This window comes from Vicugna pacos, chromosome 7, assembly GCF_048564905.1.
Source record: "Vicugna pacos chromosome 7, VicPac4, whole genome shotgun sequence".
In the NCBI taxonomy this organism is placed as follows: domain Eukaryota; kingdom Metazoa; phylum Chordata; class Mammalia; order Artiodactyla; family Camelidae; genus Vicugna; species Vicugna pacos.
The window spans coordinates 37,011,160-37,035,369 of record NC_132993.1 but is presented as its reverse complement, the minus strand read 5'-3'; the positions used below and the strand labels follow the sequence as shown (position 1 = coordinate 37,035,369).

At 32.5% G+C, this 24,210-nt stretch overlaps 1 protein-coding gene across 3 annotated transcripts in view; it reads left to right on the top strand.

Moving 5' to 3' along the window:
• Positions 1-24,210, top strand: part of SEPTIN7 (septin 7) — a 96,826-nt gene that overhangs the window by 25,836 nt on the left and 46,780 nt on the right. Inside the window, exons 1-2 of one of the 3 annotated variants that reach the window (XM_072964682.1) lie at positions 638-762; positions 2,081-2,183. In XM_072964682.1, coding sequence (XP_072820783.1) covers positions 2,174-2,183 — 10 coding nt within the window. In that variant the 5' untranslated portion in view covers positions 638-762; positions 2,081-2,173. Of the gene's footprint in view, positions 1-637; positions 763-1,306; positions 1,326-2,080; positions 2,184-24,210 lie in introns of those variants that run through there. The other 2 variants (XM_072964681.1, XM_031674314.2) reach the window with 2 other exon arrangements.

Genomic DNA, 24,210 nt, shown 5'->3' with positions numbered 1-24,210 from the left:
CAAAACTCACAGATTTGTTTAGTATAGAATAAAGATGTACCCTTTTCACAGACATTTTTGTCCAGGGATAGTCTGTTTTCTTCTCTATGCTCTGTTAGTTACCTTTCAGTTTTCACAGCTCACATTTACTTTCATCTTTCCATTTGTTACTGCCTGCCGTCTTTAGCTTTCTTCCCTTTCCTTTATCCACAAGTCTGCATTTCTTCCAGTTCTGAACTTTAATTACTTGAAATACAGCACTGTATAAAGATTTTAGCTAAAACATTTGTATTTATTTGATCTGGGCTGTCTTAATCTATGACTGACAAAGCAAAATTGTATAAAATTTACATTTTTTCTTCTTAGAATTTAAATTTGATCCCTTATACCTTCTTGAAGCTTCATACTTTACAGCTTTCCACCATTTCTTATAAGACTTCAGGTGCAGAGTATAGTAATTGTCCTTTATAAAAAGATAGATCTTTGGTTCTGTATTTCATCAGGCGAGCTGATGAAATGGATTAGAAATACCTGACATGAGTAGAAAAATGTTTGCCTTCAATTTATTTGTAATTTACCTCTAATTTGTTGAGTTACATGTAAGTAACTTTAATTTTTTTCCCCTCTATTTTTTGCTGTGTTCCAATGGATTTTCCTCTCCTGTTCGGGCTGAATGTGCCATGTATGATTCTTGGAATTCCTTGTTTACTGTTCTTCTGTGGATCTGTTCTGTTGGAATCTGGAACACTGGAATGATGGAAATGTGTTCTTTACAAAGTAGCTGTGAGTATACTACATAATTTATACAGAGACTTTTTTCAGTCTAAGTTAACTTAAATTTCAGTTACAGTTGGATGAAGTATGAAACAAGGAAGCTTTAAATATAATACATAAAATTTTATCTCTACACATAGGCTTTCAAGTATTTGATTTTAAAACCTTATATTCTGATCAGTATTCTAATTAGTATGTTTAAAATTAGCTTTTTAGTTTAATTGGCTTACTTATCTTCTCAACATTTTGTTTTAAAAATTAGTTTATATGGATTTTTAAAAAGGATAAAAGGTATGGATGAAATACTTCGTTACATATGTAGAACTAGTGAGGAATGCAGATTGTTGTTCTTTGTTAAATCCAAATGTATTGAATTAATACTTTAATCTTGTATGAGTTTTTTTGGATGAGAATTAAATGTGGCAAAAACCTTTAAGAGAAACGTGCATCTCTTAGGAACATTTTGCTGTTATATTTTAATGATGAATAAGACCTACCTCTAAGTAAAATTAATCAGTAAGACTCTACTCATTCAGATGGTCTGAACTATGGACAGTTTTTCTCACCAATGGGTAAGTTGAAAATCAGACTTACTACACCCATTTTAGAAGTAGGTTTCTTTGAATTACTCATGAAACTATGTTGAAGTCATCAAGAATTAAAAGCCATACAGAAAACTGAATTAAAACTTACTTTCAAACCTGTCCCTGATTATGGAGGCAGCAGGATCATGTGAAAACTTTGAAGTGACATAATTAGAACTGGTATAATAGCTTGAAAGATATTGTTTACTGATTGACATTGATCATGAGAGCTTTTAAGAGTTTATGAAAAATTTTGAATTTAACATTTTGATTTTATTTCATGAATTAGAAGACAAATTTCAAGAAACTCATGCTTGTAGTAATTAGTATGAGCCAAGGGGATATTTAAAAAGAGTTCTTAATATAATTTTAAGGGATTTGAATTTTTTATTGTGAAAAATCTTTTTTTCTTTTTTTTTTTTTGGTTGATTGGTGAGAATGTTATTATTACTAACTCACTATAGATTAAAATCTTTGCTCTGAGGCAGGTTTCTTTAATTTTTATTTTACTCCCTTGGGTTTTTATTCTTGACTATTATACTGTTGGTCAATCATGCTAAATTCATTTTGTCCATTGCTGCAAGTAACTAATGCTTTCATTAGTAACACTATAAAATCAGTTTGATTTGCCATGTGAATAACAGTTTGAGTTTTCTAAAATAAATTAATGAAGGGAATTTGAAAGTGTGACAGAAGCATTTTGTGGAAACATAAATAACTGGACCCTTTTTTGCTTTTCTCAGCAACAGAAGAACCTTGAAGGCTATGTGGGATTTGCAAATCTCCCAAATCAAGTATACAGAAAATCAGTGAAGAGAGGGTTTGAATTCACACTTATGGTTGTGGGTAAGATATGATTTCTCACTAAAACTGGGTTTTGACTTTAAGTTTTAAACTATTAATGAGCTGCTCAGAATGATTTGCGAACAGTAGCCCAAGTAACTGCAGAGATCATGTGTTATATGTTTTCTTTTGTTGTGCAAATACATTTAAAAATTTAACTTGGTGGCATGATGGGATTTAAGTACTTTCTTGTCTCTCTTTTTTTTTTTTTTTTTTTTGTAGATGGCACAGTTTTGGAAACTAAGTAAAAGTTAAGAAGTAGTTGGGGGGTGGTGGTGAAAGAGCGTACAAGAACTTCTCTTCAGTTGATAATGCTATGAAAGGAGAGAGCATCTGGTGGTTACTTATTACTCCAGGATAATTTTATTCTCTGGCTCATATAGTGCAGTAGAGTCATACCACATGAGTGTTGAACTTAAACATATATTCTCCGAATTTGAAAAAGAGGGATGATGTAGAGGATCATAATCATGCAAATGACTACCCTGGGAATTCATTCATTGAGTATAAGCCCTGGAATGAATAAAATATGACTCTCCTTGTTCTTTAATTCAGTCTCATTTTTCTCATGGGTGTGTTGTATCCTATGAACACCTTCCCCTGCCTATAGTCCATTTTAAGAGATTGTCAAGGGGTATTTTGACTGTAGGTTGATAACATCATCATTATATGTGAAAAAATACTATACCATATATAAAATTAGTAATCTTAAATGGCAGTTTTGGTCTTAATTGGCTTTATAGTATTTTCACCTCACTGAAACTCCTAAGTTTGATGCAATTTTGTTGTATTTCTTTATTTGTCTTAGGAAGGTGAAAGGCAGAATAGGATTGACTATTCTTGACAAAGAAAATTGAGTTGATGCTGACTGGGCCTTTATGTAGTGCACATTAAATTTTACTAATTACATTCAACTCCTGGTATGTTTATTTTGGTGTTGAATTAGATTAATTGAATTAGGTATGAAATACTCCATTGAAGGGAAGAATATTTTATCAACCGAGGAGAATATTTTACCTGAGGGTCAGTTTGTGGCTGTTTGGAAACATCTGCGTTATAATAATTTGCATAGTTAAAACTTGGAGGTTCAAAGTCTGCAAACTTGATACTTGGTAGAGTTGGCTAACTTGTTTTTCTCTGGTCGAGTAAGAAGCATAGTACACCTAGCTTACAAATTGCTGCTGTAGAGCAAAGATGGGTCTAGACAGATGGATAAAATGTGCATAGCATACATACCTCTTCTTCCATAGGTTTGTAATCATGATCATTATATATGAAGAAATACATCTTACCTTTATGTATGTAATGTTAGTGTTCTTAAATAACAAACTGTAGACAAATATGAGATTATTTTTTAATTTGTAAGAAAACTTCCTAGGTCCATTAGAACCATAGCAATTTCTCCCCCAAATTTGACATTAAAATTTACTTTAAAGAATAATTTTAAAATGTATCCTAATGGAATAAAATATCTGTGAATCAAGGCCAGATATTTGGTTTAAAATTTCTGTGACAGTTTTCCAGGTGAAAAATATTTAATAATTAGCTGATTTTGATTTTTAGAGAATGTATGCAGTTTCTGAATGTATCTCATTTATTAGTTTTTCTGGCCAGAGCTTTTGTCAACTACAGCTTTTGTTTTTTCTCTTCCTTGATAAGACTTCAACTGAGGATGAAGGAGAATGGGTGTTAATATTGTTACTCTGTTTTCCCCATTATACCTTGAACATTACTGTTTAATTAGCTATCTTTGTATAGACTTGTTGAGTACAGGGTCTAAATCTTTTCACCTACATAGTTGCAATGTATAACACATAGTTACCTTTTAGTAAGTGTCTAATACATTGTGTGTTTTCTAGACTTAAGGCCAAATCTGACAGCGTTGTTTATAAATTATAGAAAGCTAAAACTAACCTTGGCTTTAATATTCTTAACTTAGAGACTACAAGCTATTCCTTATGAGGTAAGTTGTTATTTTTGGGATTTATGCTTAGAACAGTTTTGGCTCTTATGATAGATCTTGGTTTGAGATTTATACATTGATACAAACTGAGTATCTGTATTTAACAGTTTGATTTCTTTATCTCTTTGTCCTTTGTTGGAAAACCTTTATCCAGTAACCTTGCCTCATAAGCAATATTTATTGAGTATTTACTTGAGTGGCTTTTTATATAAAAGAGTTATGATGCGTATTCCAATATTTTCTCCCTTACAGGAGCTTATAATTTATATGACAACATAAAGTATACATAAAAAGATAAGTAACATTTTCAGGAAGTAAATATGTGTTAGTAGAGTCCATACAGAAATTGAGCCATAGACATTTAAAGGTATGGGAGATCTTGTCCCTGGTTGGAGATTATTAGTGCCATATTTGAGGAGGAGGTATTGGGGCAGTTTTTTTGTTTTGTTTTGTTTTTAGTTGAAGTATAGTCAATTTACAATGTGTTAATTTCTGGTGTCCAGCATAGTGATCCATTTATACATACATATATATATATATATATATATATATATATATATATATATATATTCCTTTTCATTATATGCCATTATAAGGTATTGAGTATAGTTCACTGTGCTATACCCTATGACCTTGCTGTTTTATCTATTTTATGTATAATAATTAGTATCTACAAATCCCAAGCCCCCAGTTTATCCCTCCTCACCTCCTTTCCCCTATTGGTAGCCATAAGTTTGTTTTCTATGTCTGTGAGTCTGTCTCTGTTTTGTAAATAAGTTCATTTGTGTCTTTTTTTTTTAATATTCCACACACAAATGATATCATATGGTATTTTTCTTTCTCTTTCTGTCTCACTTCACTTAGTATGTTAATATCTAGGTCCATCCATATTGCTGCAAATAGCATTATTTTATTCTTTTTTATGGCTGAGTAGTATTCGTGTGTATGTCTGTGCGTGCATATATATATATATACATATATATACCACAAAAATGCTCAGTATTGCTGACTATCAGAGAAATGCAAATCAAAGCTACAATGAGGTATCACCTCATATAGGTCAGAATGGCCATCGTTGATAAGTCCACAAACCATAAATGCTGGAGAGGGTTTGAAGAAAAGGGAATCTTCCTACAGTGTTGGTGGGAATGTAGTTTGTTGCAACCATTATGGAAAACAGTATGGAGATTCCTTAAAAAAACTGAAAATAGACTTACCCTGTGATCCAGAAATCTTGGGTATATATCTGGAGGAAACTAATTCGAAAAGATACACGCACCCCTGTGTTCATAGCAGCAATATTTACAATAGCCAAGACATGGAAGCAACCTAAGTGTCCATCGACAGATGACTGGATAAAGAAGCTGTGGTAGGGCAGATTTTTGAAGACTATAATTGGGAAAGACATTAAGTGGGCAGTCCAGTGGGAAAACAATAGCCAGGACCTACATAACTTATTATGTGCCAGGCAGTATTTCAGGTACATAAAGTACTCATACTTTATGTATGTAACTCATACAGTCCTTAACAACAACCCTATGATGTACGTATTATTATTATCTCCATTTTAGAGTTGAAGAAACTGAGGCATGCAGACTGTTTCACAGTCTGGTGTGTTCTTAAGCACTATGCAGAAGCCCATTTGGGAGTACTGGATGTAGTGCAGGGTTCAGTAGAGTGCATCCATTATGCCTTGAACTTGTATGATTTCAACTAGATAGTCTGTTTTCCCTAAAAAATTAAACAGACAGAGGAACAGACAGAGACAGAGAGAAAGAGGAAATGAATGAGAATTAGAGATCTTAAATTGTGCAGGCAATTTTATCCTGTCATTCCACTGGAATGAGTGACTGGCTTAGGGTGAGCATGAAGTGAGAGAGGTTAATTTTCTATTCCTCCAGTCATTTTCAGCTTCCACGTACTTTCATATGTGAGCATCTTACCTTGCTGAGTTAGTCTAGGTACGCTAATATGAACTAGTTACTTCTTATGTGCTCAAAGAAACAGGTATCTGTTTTAGTGCAGGAAGAAAAACAGGTTGTCAGTTTATATGTAATTGTGTTTATAGATGATTCAGAGAGCAGTTTCAAGATTAATTTGCACTGCACATTGACTTTACTATCTGACCCCTAAGATGTAACTTTATAATAGTGCAAGCTTAGATTATGAAGATCTTGATTGCCCTCAGATGAAGAGTTGGAATTCTTGATTTTGAATCTTTGTTTAAAAATTTAGTTTAAAACCCAATGTCAGGCATATCAAATAATGAAGACACTTAGGTCTCTAATTCAGCAAAGTGTCAAACTCATTTGAGCTTGAAACTTTATTGTCCTTTGTATGCTTCTTAATTACACTTGCCTGTGCTCTGAGAATAAAATGTTAATTGTAAGATCCTGATTTTACTCAAATCTTTCAAGGAGGTAGAACTCAGGAATATATAGATTGCTTTATCTAACCAGAAAATATTTTGAAGAGCAAATGATATTAAATCTGTCATTTTGAATTATTTGAAAATAAAATTCATAGTTTGATTATTTTTATAATCTTAAGCTTTGCAAAAATTTTGTAGCAGAGGTTTTCTTTGTTGTCGTAGTGTATTTGACCTATATCATTGACATTTCTTTCTTTCTTTTCTTTTTTTTTTTTGATGGTGAAAAGAAGCTTAGAACATGCTAGTTTAGCCATTTTAGGGATTCAACGTTTGTCATAATGTGTTTTTTGTATATGACTTACTAGTAAAAGTTCAGGAGGTTTTTAGTCAGTGACACATTGACCGTAGTAGATAGCTTCCCCCCACCTTCTTGTTGGTGTTTGAATTGATGTAATAACATCCAGAGTTATTTTAAAAAATTGAAAAGTAATACTGGCACATTTTGTATCGAGGCTGTTCAGGCGCATTTTGTATCAAGGGCATTTAGTAGTGTTATGCTTAATTCTGAAGTTAAGATATGTTGGACACTTGAAATGCTTTGAGTGATATTTTAAAATTCTTCCTTGAGCTCTGTATTTTTACTTTACTTTCAGTAATAAAAGTAATTTAGCCAATGATTTGCCCAACATTGTGAATATAGAAAACCCTCTGAGTTATGCACTTCAAAACTGATGAAATTTATGTTATGTGAATTTTATTTCAAAGAAATAATTTAACCAAAGCAGAGAAAGTTTAAGGAAAAAAATCACATACCTACTATTTAAATTTTTGTTTTCCTTCTAGGTTTTTTTATCTGCATTTTTTAAGTGCTTTTGTAATGAAGTTAATGTGTTTTATTGTAGAAATTAGGAAAAGCAGAAAAGCAAAATGAAAATAATTTGTGACTGAATATATCTTAGTTTTTGTAATTTATTTCTCCACCAGTGAACATTAAGTTTTACAAATAACATGGTGATGAAGATCTTCAAACACACAGGGTTTGTGTATGTGTATTGAGAGCAAAGGGCAGTATCGTTATTTATTTGTTTATGGTCTCTGCAGTAAGATTACTGTAGCAAAGTGTTCCAACATTTTGTGGCTCTTGACACATATTGGCAAATTGTTTTCTTAAGAGTTTTTGTGTTACTGAATATTTTTTAAAAGAATATTTTTTGCCTGAATTTGAGGAGATTTATGGTATATTTGAAGGTGAGGCTATTCAATTTTATGGATGCTGTAACTGTTTTAGATGTTTGAGGGAAGAATGTAGAGATAAATGTAGACACTAAGGGAATAGCAGAAGAAGACAAAAGTATACAAGTTAACTGCACTGTGAATCATTAATGTGATAAGTGATGTAAGAAATGTATAAACCAAATGCTATTGGAGTTTAGAGAAATAATACTTTATAGATAAAAAGCATACTACTGTCAAATCATATACTATGAACTCATGGAGAAATGGTGAATGGTTTTTTCAGTGATGAATGTATTAATGTTTTACACACTTAATTCTTTACCTGATGTAATTTCATTTCCTTAATCATAAAGCAGTGCAATTCAGACAAACACAAAATAGTTTTATAGACTGGGAGTCTTTTAATTTTGTAATAGGGGCAATGCCTGGATTGACATATAATAAGAAATGTAATCTGGATGATATCCCAGTTTCATTTAGTAGGCTTAAGGAAAAAAAGACATTCATTGTGATTTTTAAAATATGTATAGCTTAATCCTCAAATTATAATTCTTAATCTATTTTTGCTTTTCATTCATATTCTGTCTTTGAAAATAGACCATTTATAGTACTCTCAAGTTTAAAAACAAAGCCACCCTTTTAATTAAGATAAACTTCATAGTATGTGGGCTAAATTAAGGAAGAGAGGTGAGAATGCTGATATTTTTTGCCATACAGAAATTGTGTTCTTAATACTGAATATACTCACAATTCATTGGATAGGTGGACTGAAATAAAAGTTGGGGGACATTTGTTGATTTTAATTAGCTAGATTTAGATACAAACATGAGAAAGTTACATGGTCTAGAATGACTGGGCACTGTATGCAAAGAAAGTGTTCAGGACTTTAAAAACGTAATGAAGGGAACTCTTGTCAAAGCAACCTCTTTACAGATGAAAATAGAATTCTCACAGAAGATTGTTTTTGTGTGGTTTTCCTCTTGATGTGGCAGACTACTATTTCTTGATTCTTAAGGGGAAATTTCTAAGTCTTCTTTAATCTAGGGCATGGAGATCAAATACTGTTGTTGGTCAGATTGGTCCGTCCCTTTCCTAGGTAGCCATATCACATGTCTCTGAAATACAGTTTTAAATATGAAGTGGTCTTATTGTCTCTTCTAGCTATTACTGCAGACAGTCCAGCACCACAGGAGGTCAGAATTTCCCCTTTATACTCTTAGTCCACCTTTCTTTCCAAAGCTTTTGTAGTTTGAGTGTGTATATGTGTGTGTTAGGAACCAGGTTTACTCTGTCCCAAAGCAGGACGTTTTCTGTCAGTACTTTTTTTGGTACCCAGTAGGTGGATTTTGTTGGCAAGAGTTTTAAGTCAGTATACATACTTGTTTCATCAATGAAATACAGAATCTCAGAATTATTTTAAAGGTTGGGAAGGTATAACCTGCCTCCCATCTTTCAAAGGTAGTTAAAATAGTTGACGTTAATTTTACCCCAATTTTATTTCTGAAAAACAGGAACACATTTTAAGTATTTTTCAAGTCCCTTTGACATATTTTACGATATAGGAGTAATAATTTTAAGCAGTGACTAAGCTGCTTAAGACCATGGGCCAGATTTTTTTGGGGAAAAGGGGGCACTAAATGGGTTCACTGACTAAAGTTCCTGAAATACAATTGAGATTTTTATCATATATTTATGTTCTGGAAGGAGATTGCATATTTAGATTATCAAAGGGGTTATTATTCACCTAAAAATTGAGAACTATAGTTACAAAGTATTTTAGGTAATTGGAAATATGTGGCATTGATTTATCGTGATTTTTGTGCTGAAATATGTTTTAATCAATTTTGTAACAATTCTAAACACGAAAGTCAACAAGTGCAATACACAGCTTTTTTATTGAAGTATAGTTGCTGTACAATATTATGTAAGTTACAAGTGTACAGTATAGTGATTCACAATTTTTAACTTAATATGTTTACTTATTTGATCAGTTCCCTTGTATATAACTAGTCTTCTGCCGTATCCCTCTAACTCTTCTCTCCCCATCTCTGGTGGAGTATCCTTGCTCACCCTTCTGAAGTGCTATGCCCCGCCATACCAGGCCACTCTTCTTACACAGATGCCCTCCTCATCCTCTTTGGGTTCAGGCCTTCTCCTAGGCCTCTTTGGAAGCCATCCTTATTTTGCAGGCTCTTGAGACCCTGCTCTGGACCACTGTGACCCTCCCTCTAGCATGTTCACCTGTCTTTCTCAGCCCCACATAGTGATTTTTGTACTGAATTTTTTCAGGAAGTAAAGTGGAAGAAAAAGCTGAAATAATTTTGAAGGCTTTAAAAACTAGTATTTAACTGTATTATAGAATTAACTGGCATATGAATAGAAGAAATAATTTTTTATTATGTTAAAAAATTTGATAAAGTTGTAATTTGGGGCTGCCATAGAAAAAAATGACTAAATGGAGATAAAACTTTGGAAAAATTTAGCTTGGAAATGAAAGTTATTTACAGCTGTGTTTAGTGTTGTAGAGGTACCATTTGTTACATTTACATATGTTTTGACAAACTAACTTTGGAAAACTTTTGGATGGTCTCCAAACTTACTAATAATTGATACAAATAGGTTAATATTTAGGAGGAAGAAGAAGACTTTAGATTTGGGGGCTCTGTCTTACACTGCCTAGAACTCTCAGGTAAGCATTTAATAAACATAAAATGTGCATTTCAAAGAATCAGATGTGAGCATGATTCTTAACTAACTCAAGTTTTTATGATAGGAGACTATAAATTGTTTACTATGTTACAGACGGTAATAATTACAGTAATAGCATAATAGATTTCCATAGCATTCCTGTCATGGTCCTGAGAATAGATTTTAATTGAAGGGTCAGCAATTCAGCTGATATACACTGACTAAGCTGATGATACAGAAATGGAAGTGACCACTTCAACTTTTAAAGGAATTTCCAGGGAAACACACACTACTAATTACAATTTAATTTAATAAATGCTTTAGTAGTATATGTTTATGTTTGGTATGCTGTGTAAAGAGTTAGGAAAACTATTATTTGGACTTAATGGGGAAAACATCTTACTGCCTGATAGGATAGATTAGAGTCCTGAAGCCAGTAGCTCATATTGTGCTTAAATTTCAAATGTTTTATTTATTTTGGAAATTTTACAAAATAGCTATTTATACTTATGTTTGTTATTTATGTTTTTTAGCATACTGTGAAAATCAGCTTCTACATTTAAACTGACTTAAATCTGCCTTATAATACTAAGTACAATACCTGCTAAAGTAAAAAGAGTATTGTACTTAACCTAGCTTTAAACTCAAATTTTTGCCACAGATAAGCCTTCTAACCTTGGACAGATCACTTTGAATCTATATCTTCATCACAATAAACATTTTCCCGGTCTTTCTACACCACGCATTGCCCTGAAATTTAAAACTAACCGAGATAGCCACATCCCCTAAGAACCTGATATGTGAAACAAGGGTAGATTGGAGACACTTGGACCATAATACTGTCTTCTGTGTGTAACTAGCTATACTTCACAGAGGGCTTGAGATAACTGTGTATATGAATGCGCTTTGTACACGTACTCTGTGTGTGTGTGTGTGTATGTATATATATATATATATATAAAATGTGCCTAGTAAATCAATAACTAAATAAAATGTTAATATTAAGCATATATTTATTAGTGTATTTTTACGACTTAAGTTTTAAGATCTGAATACTAAATACCAAGGATGAAGAGAAGATAAAGATCAGGGATGGTTGAGAATGATATGGCAGCTAACAGGTTAAATACTTGATTAATCTTTACTTTGAACTGCTTTGGTTGAACTCCTTTGATTATAAACATTCAAGGCACACATATTGTGCCCTTACTTTACAATTCAGTTTAGATTGCTGGGTAAAAACTCTTTTCTGGTGAGCTTGAGATTTAGCTAATTTGAAAGATGGTTAAGAATTTGTTCTTTTCTTTTCCCCATTGTAAATAAGATTTAGCTGGGTAGCTTGCATTCTCATTAACAAAATTGATTTTTGTACTTGCTGTTATGTACATTTCAATAAAGACATGAAGTTTTAAGTATTTTGCTGAAGTTACTTATGTGACATCATGAGTCTTAAGAGTACACTTGCTTTTAGTTCCTACGATGTTAAATCCTGTCTCTTGCAAACCTTCTGAGTATCTTATTTTCCCTTGAGTGTGTTAGGTACTTAATGCCAGTGATATAAAGAGTCTTTGGGATTCTTTTTATCAAAGATTGACAGTAAGACTTTAATTTTGAGTCTCAAAATTAAATTTTTTATATACATTGATGTTTGCTGTTGTTGTTGGATCATGTTTTAATAAATCAGATTTAATACCATTCAACACTTAACAGTAGTATTTCTTGGTTCAGGCCATTATTATAGATAATTTTAGCCTAAAGAAGAAATTTCATAAAATTTTAATCATCTGAAAGGCCAAATAATCAAAGGAATTAAATGAACTAAGTTTTGATTGTACTAGGACTGTATTTCTCTGACCCTTTCAGTGAAAATCATCTGGGCTGCCTAATCAGGATGTTCATTCCTAGGAATGTTTCAACAAGAGCTGCCCTTACTCTCTATTCTAAAGTTTAAAGAGTACTGCTCCAAGCATACATTAACGTTCAGGGAAGGGAATCAAATTGTATATTTCTTTGAAATGTAGTTGTGTTTTTTGATATAACAAAGATATTAAAATATTCTTCCTGTAGAAACTGTTACTTGTTACAAAATAGTTCTTCATTAGAAATCGTAATAGAGGAGTGGATGGAATTTTTTAAAAAGAGAAAAGGTCTCCATTGTTAATTGTGGTGTATTTTCTCTCTCTTCTACATAGTTGTAATACCATATTTTTATATACTTTCTTTACCTAATGCTATGGCAGACATTTTCTGATGTCAAATGAGTTTCTAAAAACTAATTTTCAGCGGCTGGTTAATATTATTTTTATGAGTACTACACTCAACCTGTTTTTGTTGTGAACTCTGTGAGCCCTGAAAGGTTCCCTTCCTTTCCCCTCTACTACTTTACTGTTAAAAAATATTATTGCAGTGTTTTTCCCTGTGTGTTTGATTCCCTGAAATAGCTGACATGCTAAAGATGTGAACTGAAAATGTTATACCAATTTATAGTTACCACAGATGTGCAACTGCTCTTGTTTGTCTCATCCTTGCAAATATTGAGTAGAAATCTTTTTAAAATGCTAAATAAAGCAAAGTGACGTTGCTAATTTAGCATTGGACAAAGGCTTCTCATTTTAATTTGCATGCCTTTGATAATTGATTTGAAAATTTTTTGTCTAGCTTTTTATTAAGCATAGTTACACCATTAACAGTTTCTTTTTTTTTATTATGAATGTTATAGCCATGCATACTCATATATTTGCATATATATATAAAGAAATACTGATGAGACAGATTCACATAGTCACCAGTGTGATTCACACAAGGCACTGCTGGTCCTTAAGGTATAAATTTTGGTATGTGAATAGCTTTATGGAACTTGAAAGAATTTATGAGTCATTCTAGTTCAGATGATTGAACTGCGCACTTGCAAAGCCGTTCCTTAGCACCACTTTGTAGAATGAAAAATCAACTCCTTGCTGCTGCTTTTCTATCCACTGGATATTCATGTAAAATAACTTCTTTGCTATGCTCTTATCTCCTTCCTTACATCTCTCTCCTTTTACTTACCCTCTAGTGTGGCCATTGGCCTTAAGCTGCCCTCTAGTTTCATAGAGCCCTCCACTCTGATATTTTGACAAAATACTTACTTTTATGATTCACAGATTTAAAAACTAGCTCTGTTTCTCTCCAAATTAAACTTCTTAGTTTCCTTAGTGAATACTGGACACAACTAGAAATTAGAGGAAAAGTCTGATCCCCCTCCCCATATGAAAGACTGATAGTATTAATAAGAATACTTGATTTTTGAAAGAGAATATTTAATGAATTAGAATTTCAGGCAATGATGTGAAGAATTTAGAAGAACATGGGGGAGAGAGAACTCATAGACATTTCTATCTGTCCATTTCAGCTGTTTCTCAGTTTAGCAGAAGAACATACAGAAACTTGATAGTCAGCCTAGGAAAGGCTGCAGACCCTAGCCTAAGTAAGGCTGTACATTTTGAGCACAAAATTGTGATAATCCAATTTTGGAATAATTAATCATGAAAAATTTTCCAACTAGGCATTTAGATTTTTCTGATAACATGAGGATAAATTTTAAAAAGGGTAGTTATCCACTTGAACTGGGCTATATAAAGGGTAATTTTATCCTAAGAAATATCATAAACATCCTCCTTAAGGCCTCCCAGCTTTAGATGCATAGCAAGTGCAAACTTTTTGGCTTGGTGAATGAGTTAATTATTGAGTGGCTGTTTGGAATGTTTGCTACTAGCTACACAGCAGAATTATTACTTAGCTCCTAGTGCTGGTGATCAATCGCTGTAATTAGAATAAGTAAACATTGTTTAGATAATTGCAGAGCCAGGACATAGGGAACCTGTTTAGCTTGCATTTTAGGGTTAGCATGGACACAGTTCTGTATGTCAAAGGAAGCTCTAATAGATTATGAGGAAATGAAATAGTCTTATAGCAAATCCCAGATGTATAGACTACCTTGGTAATAATTTGTATCTAATATAATCTAGAATGTTCTTGATAGAGTAAATCTTCAGAGATAAGCACATTAAAAAGCAAAGACTAACTCCCTCCCTTGATTACATATTTTTATTTACCTCATTTTATAGCCAGATGTAAAAAAAGAATAAATCTTTACTTTTTAAAAATTTCCCTAATTGTTATTATATTTTATATTACAGAAGTCAAATATTTATTCCATCATTTTCTTTTATTATCGTTTTTCAACAGAGGGACTGGAAATTGAACCCAGGACCTTTTCATGCTAAGCATGTGCTCTACCACTGAGCTATACCCTACCCCCCAATAAATCTTTACTTTTAAATTTCCCATTCATCACTTCTCACCATTTTCTCTCCTTAATACAAAACTGCTTTTATTAAAGGTCAGTAAAAGGCCTTCTTGTTGTCCCTTAGTCACTTTCCCTTTAACCTCCCATTTGGTATTGTTGACCACTTTTTCCTTGCAGTTCTTTCTCTCTCTCTCTCTCTCTCTCTTTTTTTTTTTTTTTTTTTGATGTGTTTGTGTGTGTGATACTTCCTCCTGGTTTATCTGGTTGTTTAGGGTCCTTTCCACAGGCCATCTTTAAATGTTGGTGTAATCTGGCATTTTGCCCACTGTTGTCTTAAGCTTACTAGAGTTTCTTAGTTTCATCTGCCTTTCAAATCATTTTGGGAAGCATGTTCCAAATATATCTGGAAATACTTGCCTAAATTCTGGGCTTTAGGTCCTAGGTAGGGTATATTTATCTATTTTGTCATTCCTTAAATGACACTAATGTGCATTCTTTTTAAGAACTCTAGCTTGACACTGTCTCATCTCTACCTCAGTTGAAATTAACATCTGCATCTTCCTAATATGTAACACTTGAGTATTTTTTTAAAGTGTCAAATACTGTGCTGATAAATTTTATTAAAAGCTAATAAAATTAGCACTATGCTCGTAAAATAAGTATCTTATTGAGATCACATATTGTGGCTGATTTAGGATTTGAATTTGAATAAAACTGCTTTCAAATCTCAGGAAAAGTGAGAGTAGGAAGGTGAGGAACAAAACAGGAGCACAGTGTGGTCCATAGCCCCTCTCAAGCACTGGACTTTCCTCTTGCCTAAACTCCAGCATAGTTATCCAATGGGAGAGTCCAATGGGGAATATGAAGAGACTTCATTTAGAAGCAGATTTTACATGAGGAGCAGAATCAAGTGCTGAGAGTTAGAATACCACTGTTCTGGTTCTTGCTTTGTTGCTTAACCATTTGTGCTCTTGGCATCAGTCAGCTACTTTCTCTTTGGTTTAGTTTTCTAGTGTTAGAAATTGGTTTGATTTGTATCTCTAAGGACTATTCCAGTTCTAATGTTCTGAGACTTTACATAATTTAGCAAGATGGTGTTGAACACATTATATGTGTTTATTACATAGTTTGTGTAATGAAATGGATTTTTCCAAGCCACTGATGATGAAACTGAAGAGGAGCATCTCTAGTTGTAATTTATGTGCAATATGCAAATGAAAAATCAAGGTTTAAGCTGCCTGTGAATTTTCTACTTAACTAATATAATATCATTATTTATATTAGTTGCTGTAACTGTATATGATTAAGGAAAATAATTTACCAAAGAATTATACTGTATAATGTCTTAAAGTATGTTTTATGTGTTGAATGTTAATAAATATTTTAGGGGTTGGGGGAAATGATCTAAAGCTGCAAAATTGAGGAGTTGCTGGGTGAAACAAAGATAAGCAGTTTCTTTAGTTGTAGGACTTCTTAGAGCCCTGATCTTGGGTTTATGCCCAAGGATCTAAAGGAACTTGACTTTAACTAATTATTGATGTGTGACTTTCTTCAAAGCCTTATGAACAAACATTCATAAATGTTTCATTCTTAGGCTTGAAGTGTAGTATTCTTGAATGATGGTGGCATGGCTTTAATGGGCTAGACTTCAGAGATAAAGAGGACATGGGTTATTTTAACCTGATAATGTTAAACTACAGGTATAGTATTAGACTCTAGTTAGTTACTCTTATTCCATAATTTTTATAACGTATTTGGCATCGTAAATTGTAAGTATTTCAGTGTTCTGTCTTAACAAGGGCAGAAAAATTTAATTTCAGTTAATTCCCCTTAAAGTTCAGTAAAATAAGGGAATGATAATGAATTTGTTGCAGACCATATATAGTGCATTTCAAAGTCAAATACATGTGAAATAGTCATTAATTTGGATCACTTAAGAGATCTTAAAGTATTAATTATAAAGAAATATAAAATGCTACAGCTAGGTATTCTGTTTATATTTTATTAAATAATTTTGTTTCCTTAAGCTAGGATGTATATAATTCTGAATTTTGTTATTCTTAAATGTTTCCTAAATAATAATAAATAATTTGATTGAAGTTGTTTCCATAGATTCTTTGTTTAAGTAGAGTTTGAGCTGGTGGGACTAATTATAGCTCTCTATTATTTTGCATTAGCAACACTATTGCTTTCCCTTTAGCAGAGCCAATGAGGAAGAATTGATTGTAGTTATAAGTTACCTTGAGAGACTTAGGACAAGGCTGTCTTATGATTAGGATGTCTGACATTTTAGTATATAAGTAAATGTTACTCTACTACAGATAAGTAGGAATTAATAATTTAGTGTCCAAACTCAGGCATAACTTCATTGCATCCAACATTTCTTTTTATGTATTTTGAGGCTAGTACCCTTTAGAATCTTCATATTGCCATCGTTACTCTCCTAGTCTATTCTCAAATGTCTCACATGTTTATTTCCCCTAAAAAAGAAAAGTTTATAAGAATAAACATTTTTATTTTCTAAAAGATGTAAATTCTAAAGACATGTAGTAAAGTGAAGTTCCTCTTTCTCCTTCATTCAGTCCCATTCCCTTTTCATAGTGACAAGCATTATTAAGTTGTTAGAAGTTTCCTGCCATTCCCAGATAGATTTCTTTTTTAATGTAAATGCTACCATGCTATAAATACTGTTCTGTGAATGTTTTTTCTGTATCATTTAATATTTTTACTTATATTCATGTCAGTACATGAAGTTAACTCATTCTTCAGAGTATGTGTTTATCATGATTTATACAGTCTGCTATTAATGAACAATTAATGCTTAATTTCATTAAATTTTTAGGCATACATATAAATGCTTGTATAATGTACATTTCTAAAAGTGAAATTGCTGGGCTGGGTCAAAAGGCATATGCATTTAAGTTGTGATAGACTACCAAATTGTTCCTCAGAAAAGCCACACCAGTTTATAGTTTCAAGAGCCGCTCTGAGGGTTGATCTATTTTCTTTAGGCTTATTTAGGCACAAGTTTCTCTCTGAACACCACTTTAGTTATCTCTTAAGTTTTCATAGGTTGTATTCATTTTGTTTGTATTTGAGTTTTTCAGATAAGGCAAATTGAGGGGAGATGCTATTTTATATCTCCATGGGCAGATGGGTTATGTTATTTTGTTATTAATTTCACTGCATTGTAGTCAGAGAATATGATCTGTAGATTTCTGTGTTTTTCATTAGTGATTGATTTTCTTTGTAGCCAAATATATGATCCGATTATGTAAGGGCTCCATAGGTATTTGAAAAATGTTTTCCTCTGGGTAGGAGTTCTGGCATTTATTTTTGAAAATCAAACTTACTGATTATTTAGATCATTTCTAATTTTTAGTCACTTGGTTACTCAGTATTCGAGAGACCTCTTAGCCTTTTGCTGTGTATGTTCTCTTAGCTCCTCATTGTTTCTGTAAGTTCCATGAGAATTGGAGTTCTGTCTTTTTTGCCCCTTTAATTCCTGTACATAGTAGGTGATTAATAAATATTTGCTGAATTATATTTCATGCAAAGTAGCATGTCGTATTTCATCTTGCTCCTTGGGGATATTTTGTATTTGGAATGTGGTATTGTTTTCAGTTTTCAATATGATCTTAACCTTATTTATCAGGATAAGTAAAAGAAAAATTATTAGAGGAAATTCTTATTAGTCAAAATGTTCATGGATTTCTTCTCTACATGAGACCCAGCTTGTGAATTATTGATTGTGAAAACACAGCTCTGGTTCCCTTTTTGTCACCAATGAGAGTGTCCCTTCCTTTCTTTAAGAAGTTGTAGGGATTTGTTGTAGGGTTTAAGGCCTCCATGCCTCACACTTGGTCTCTTGTTCAGTGTTGGATTCTCTCCTGTGTTCCCTTTAGATTCTCAGTCCTTACTTGGCCACCTCACCTTCCTGCTGCTTTCTCTGGATCTCCCATTCAGCATTTAACACATTCCCTTGTACTGGATTCTTAACTGCCTAATATAGTCCTTCTACTTCTTTACCCTCAATGAAACTGGGCCCATTTCTCCTACAGCTTATAACTTTCTTAAAGGGGAGCTTTGTTCTCTTCACCTCATGTGCCAAGGCAAGAGGGAGATGGTCTTGGTTACCTTGCTTATTGTTAAAACCTCCTGTTCCACTGGGGCCCTGCAGACTAGGAAAAATAGACATCATTTTAGTTCATAGTAACTTACTCTAAAAATTAAATATCAAATTCTAAACTTTAAGAAAAATTAATTAAGATATATTTTCTTTGATATGGCTCCTCTAATTGAGTTTGGATTTGAGGGAGGAAGTGTTTTGAGCTTCCTGTTTTCCTGATTCCAGGATACAATCTATGAAACATATAATCAGATTTGATTGGGGGGAGGTAAGAAATAGTACAGTAAATGAACATTTTGATAATAAGAGACATTTGTTTTTAGAATTGTTGATGGGGGAGAGGAAAATGTGTATCTCAAAATTAAGGAAATTGGGCAGTTCTTCTAAGAAAACATTTTACTTTAGATAAGAAATCTAAATAGCTTAGAAGTGACTACAAACATAAATGCGAGATGAGAACTAGAGACACCTATTACATGTGAACAATGTTGAACTGGACTCTAAAATTGTCTTTTCCTTGGCCAAATGATACCCTGTAATATTTGTAGTGTTTACTTTGATGAAGATACACCCAGTTAGCATAGTCATCACTTACATTGTAAATTACTCTAGAAGAATATAACATACAGAACAAACTGTTCAAATAGAAAACTTATTTACCTTTTAATTGCAAGTTAGCTGTCTTTCTAGACTTACACTAGTAATTTACTTTGGCATTTTATTAACCTCCATAACTGTTAATAAAGTTTCTTGAAATGTTTGTCTTGATTTTAAGCAAGAGTATTTATCTTTTGTTGGTATAACCTACCTTCAGGGATACCACATACAAACTGAATCTTAAAGCTTTGATGCATAATTTCACTGTGAGTTGTCTAGGAACGGATGGAAAATAATTTATTTAACTACCTCCTGAGATGTCAAAAATCAGCCATAGCTAAGTTTTAATTCAGGGTGTAGAAGCTACTACTTCATATAGTCAATGTTAAGAGTTTAGATAAAGATAGAGGGAAAAAATTCACTGTGGGAGAAAAAAATCATAAATGAAATACAGTTAGATATTTTCTGATTTTTAATGAGTATTAAAAAAGCAGAAGCTCTTTACAGGTTTTATAATAGCATGAAGTACATGTTATTTAGAATTAAGGGAGCAATCTTGATGATTGTTCCCTAAAGGATAATTGCTGAAAAAACCAAAATGAAACAAAACAAAACAGTCTTGTCCTTAAATAGGAAAAACATGAGTCTAAGCTTTCGAGAGTCAGATATATGCTAACTTTATTATGTATTTTCGTTAATATATTTTATTTACTAGCTTTATAGTAACTTGTTTAAATTCCTGTGAGCAACTGTTGCAGGGTTAAAGGAAAGCCTGTAAACATACTGTATCACACTTTTTCCTCTATGATAGTAAAGGAGGAAATAAACTTATTGGTATAAAATCAGCTATGACAATATAATTCCTAAATATGAAATTTATGCCTCCCTCCTTTTTAAATTTAGCTGAGGAAATTGATCAAATTCCTTTCCAAGGTAATTATGCCAATAAAGATCAAAGTAGGAAGTAAGCAGCCTAAAATAGAAATGCTAACAATTCTAGGAGCTTAAAAGATGGTTTCAGTTTGTAATTTATAAAACAGTTTCAAAGTTTGACTTTTCTTTTAGTGTGTGCTCAAAAGGTTATTTTGTAGGTATGATGAAAAAGGCTGCTTCTAAGGAAATATATTGTAAACTGAATAGAGGGAAATTTACTTGTTTCCTATACATTCAGAGAAAAAGCACACCCTTTTTTCTCTATGGGAAGATCAGAAGGATCATATTATTCTTACGCTTTCCTAGGCTTTCACAGTTTTGCATTCCTATGTACTTGACCAAGAGTGGTCTATTGTTGCCAGAATTCTCAGAGCCCTGCGTTTGAGAATGCTATTTCCTCTTCATGTTTATCTTAAATTTGTTCACTGTGTTTTTCCTCTTTTCTCTTTCTAAAGCAACTCCCACATCCCCATTTATCTCTTTAAAATTTTTTTCTTTGTAATTTTTCCTTCTGTGTTCATAATTTAAATTCAGCTCACCTAATGGGTCTCATACATTATCATGCAATTCTATGTGAATTTTGTGTATGAGATTCTCATATATACATTTTTCTTCAGTGTTAATTGCTGCAACTTTTTGGAGAAAATATCTGACAGTGTTTATCAAAGTTGAAAATACACATATTCTCTGAATCCAAGATCTCATTTCTGGGAGTTTATGTAACAAATGGAAATAACAATATACAAAGATATACACAAGATAACAGTACATAAAGAGAGAGAGAGAGATCTTTTTATTAAAGCATGATTTATAGGTGCAAAAGATTTGGAACATCTTGCATGTGCATTAATAAGGAAAAGATGATTAAATTATGCCTATAATGTGGAATACTGGACACCTATTAAGAATAAGTTTTTATTTGAAAGGCTGTCCATGATGTGTTCATTTCTTAAAAAAGATAAAATGCATGGGATGAGTCAGTTTTTCCTGTTTGCTTGTATTTGATCCATTCATATGCATGCTATTTATATTTGTGAAAGAGAAAGTTTGGGAAGATATACACCAAATTGGTAAGTGAGGTTATTTTGAGAATTGAAGGAATTAATTTGGAAGATATTCAAGGAGAAAATTACTTTTACTTTTTATTGTTGAATTACAGAAGCATCTATAGCTTTTAAAAGTTAATAGTTGAATTCTAAAATAGATTAGAAAGAATATATATACACATGCATATTACTTTTAAAATTGAAAAAAATTCAACATAGATGTAGAGCTTCTATTATCAATTCATGGCAGTCCTCCAGTCCCCCATACCTCCAGTTTTTGTATGTGTGGTAAAATGTACATGACACGCTATTTACCATTTTAACCACTTTTAAGTGTACAATTCAGTGCCATTAAGTATTTTCACATTGTTGTGCAACTGTCACCACTGTCTAGCTCCAGAAATTTTTATTAGCCCACACTGGAATTTTGTACCTGTTAAACAGTAACTCTCCACTAGCCAGTCCCTGGTAGCAGTTCTACTTTGTCTCTTAGAATTTGTTCTTGTTAACTTCATATAAGTGTAATCATACAATATTTATCCTTTTGTGTCTGGCAAATTTCACTTAGTATAGTGTGTTCAAAGTTCACCCTTGCTATATGTCAGAATTTCATTTCTTTTTAAGGCTGAAAATATGCCATTGTATTTTTATAACCTACTTTGTTTATTCATTCATCTGTCAGTTGATATTTGAGTTTTTTCCACCTTTTGATTATTGTGAATAATGCTACTACGAACATGTGGTGTACAGTCATTCAGTCCCCTACTTTCAGTTCTTTTGGGTATAAACCAGAAAGAGGTAGAATTATGGAGCCATATGGTTTTCCTATATTTAAATTTTTGAGGACTGTCATACCATTTTTTAGAGTGACTGTGCCATTTAACATTTCTACCAGCAATGCACAAGGCCTTCACTTCATCCACCCTCACCAACACTTGTTTTTTATTTTTTGGGTAATATCCATCTTAATGGTTGTAAAGTAGTAAGTACCATTGTGGTTTTGATTTGCATTTCCCTAGTGACTAGTTATGTTGAGCATATTTTAAAGTGCTATTAGTATATTGTCCTTGGAGAAATGTCTGGTCAAGTCCATTTTTAAATTGGATTGTTTGGCTTTTTGTTTTTGAGTTGTAGTACCTTATATATTGTGAATATTTATCCATTATCACATTTATGATTTGCAGATACTTCCTTTTATTCTGTGGGTTGTCTTTTCATTCTGTTAATAGTGTTCTTTGATGACGCACAAGGTTTTTAATTTTGATGAAGTCCAATTTATTTATTTTTCTTTTAATGCCTATATTTTGATTCAAGAAATGGTTCAAGAAATAATTGCCAAATCCAGTGTCATTAAGCTTTCCCCCATGTGTTCTTCTTAGAGTTTATAGTTTTAGCTTTGATCCAGTTTGAATTAATTTTTATCATGGTGTATTGTATGGATCCAACTTCATTTTTTTGCATGTGGATATTCTCTTTTTCCAGCATCTCTTGCTGCAAAGACTGTCATTTCCCTATTGAATGGTTTTGACACCCTTGTCAAAAATCATTTGACTATGCAAGAGTTTATTTCTGGACTCTTTTTTTTCTATTTCATTGTTTTATTTGTCTGTCTTTATGCCACACCACACTATTTTGATTACTATAGCTTTTTAGTAAGTTTTGAAGCCAAGAAGTGAGCCTTCTAACTTTGTTTTCGTTTTCCAAGACTATTTTGACTATGTGGGGTCCCTTAAGATTCTATTTGATCTTTAAGATGAGTTTTTCTATTTCTGAAGAAAAAAGTCATTGGGATTTTAGTACGAATTGAGTTGAATGTGTTGATTATTTTAAGTTGTGTTGTCATTATAGTAGTATTAAATCTTCCACTCCATGAACATGAGATATCTTTTCATTAGATCTTTAATTTCTTTCAGTGATGGTTTGTAGTTTTCAGTGTACAAGTCTTAAGCCTCTTTGGTTAGGTTTATAACTAAGTACTTAACTTTTCATGCTGTTGTAAATGGACTTACTTTCTCAATTTCTGTTTGGGATTGTTCATTACTGTGCAGAAACACACACATGTGTATTGATTTTGTATCCTGCAACTTCCCTGAATCCATTTATTACCTCTAACTCTGTGTGTGTGTGTGTGTGTGTGTGTGTGTGTGTAGGCTCTTTAGGATTTTCTACATATAAGATCATACCATCTGTTAACAGGATAATTTTATTTCTTCCTTTCCAATTTGAATGCCTAATATTTCTTTTTCTTGCCTAATTTCTCTGACTACTTATTGTGTAGAAGAGGTGAAAGCTGACATTCTTGTCTTGTTCCTGATCACAGGGGAAAAGCCTTCAGTCTTTCACAATTGACTATGATGTTAGCTGTGGAGTTTTCATACATGGTCATTATTATAGTGAGATAGTTCCCTTCTATCTGTAATTTGTGGAGTTTTTTTTTTAATCATGATAGGATGTTGAATTTTGTCGTATGCTTTTTCTGCATCATTTGAGATGATCATATGTTTTTCCCCCTTCATTCTGTTGATGTGGTGTATTACATTGATTGATTTTTGTATGTTGAACCATCATTTATTCCAGGAATAAATCTTGCCTGGTCATGGTATATAATCCTTGTAGTGTTTTCTATTGAATTATGTTTGCCAATACTTTGTTGAGGATATTTACATTAATATTCATCAGGGATTTTAAACTGTAAGTTTCTTTTCTTGTAGTGTCTGTCTTGCTTTGCTATCAGGATAATGCTGGCTTAGGATGAGTTTCTGTTTCCTCCTTTCAATTT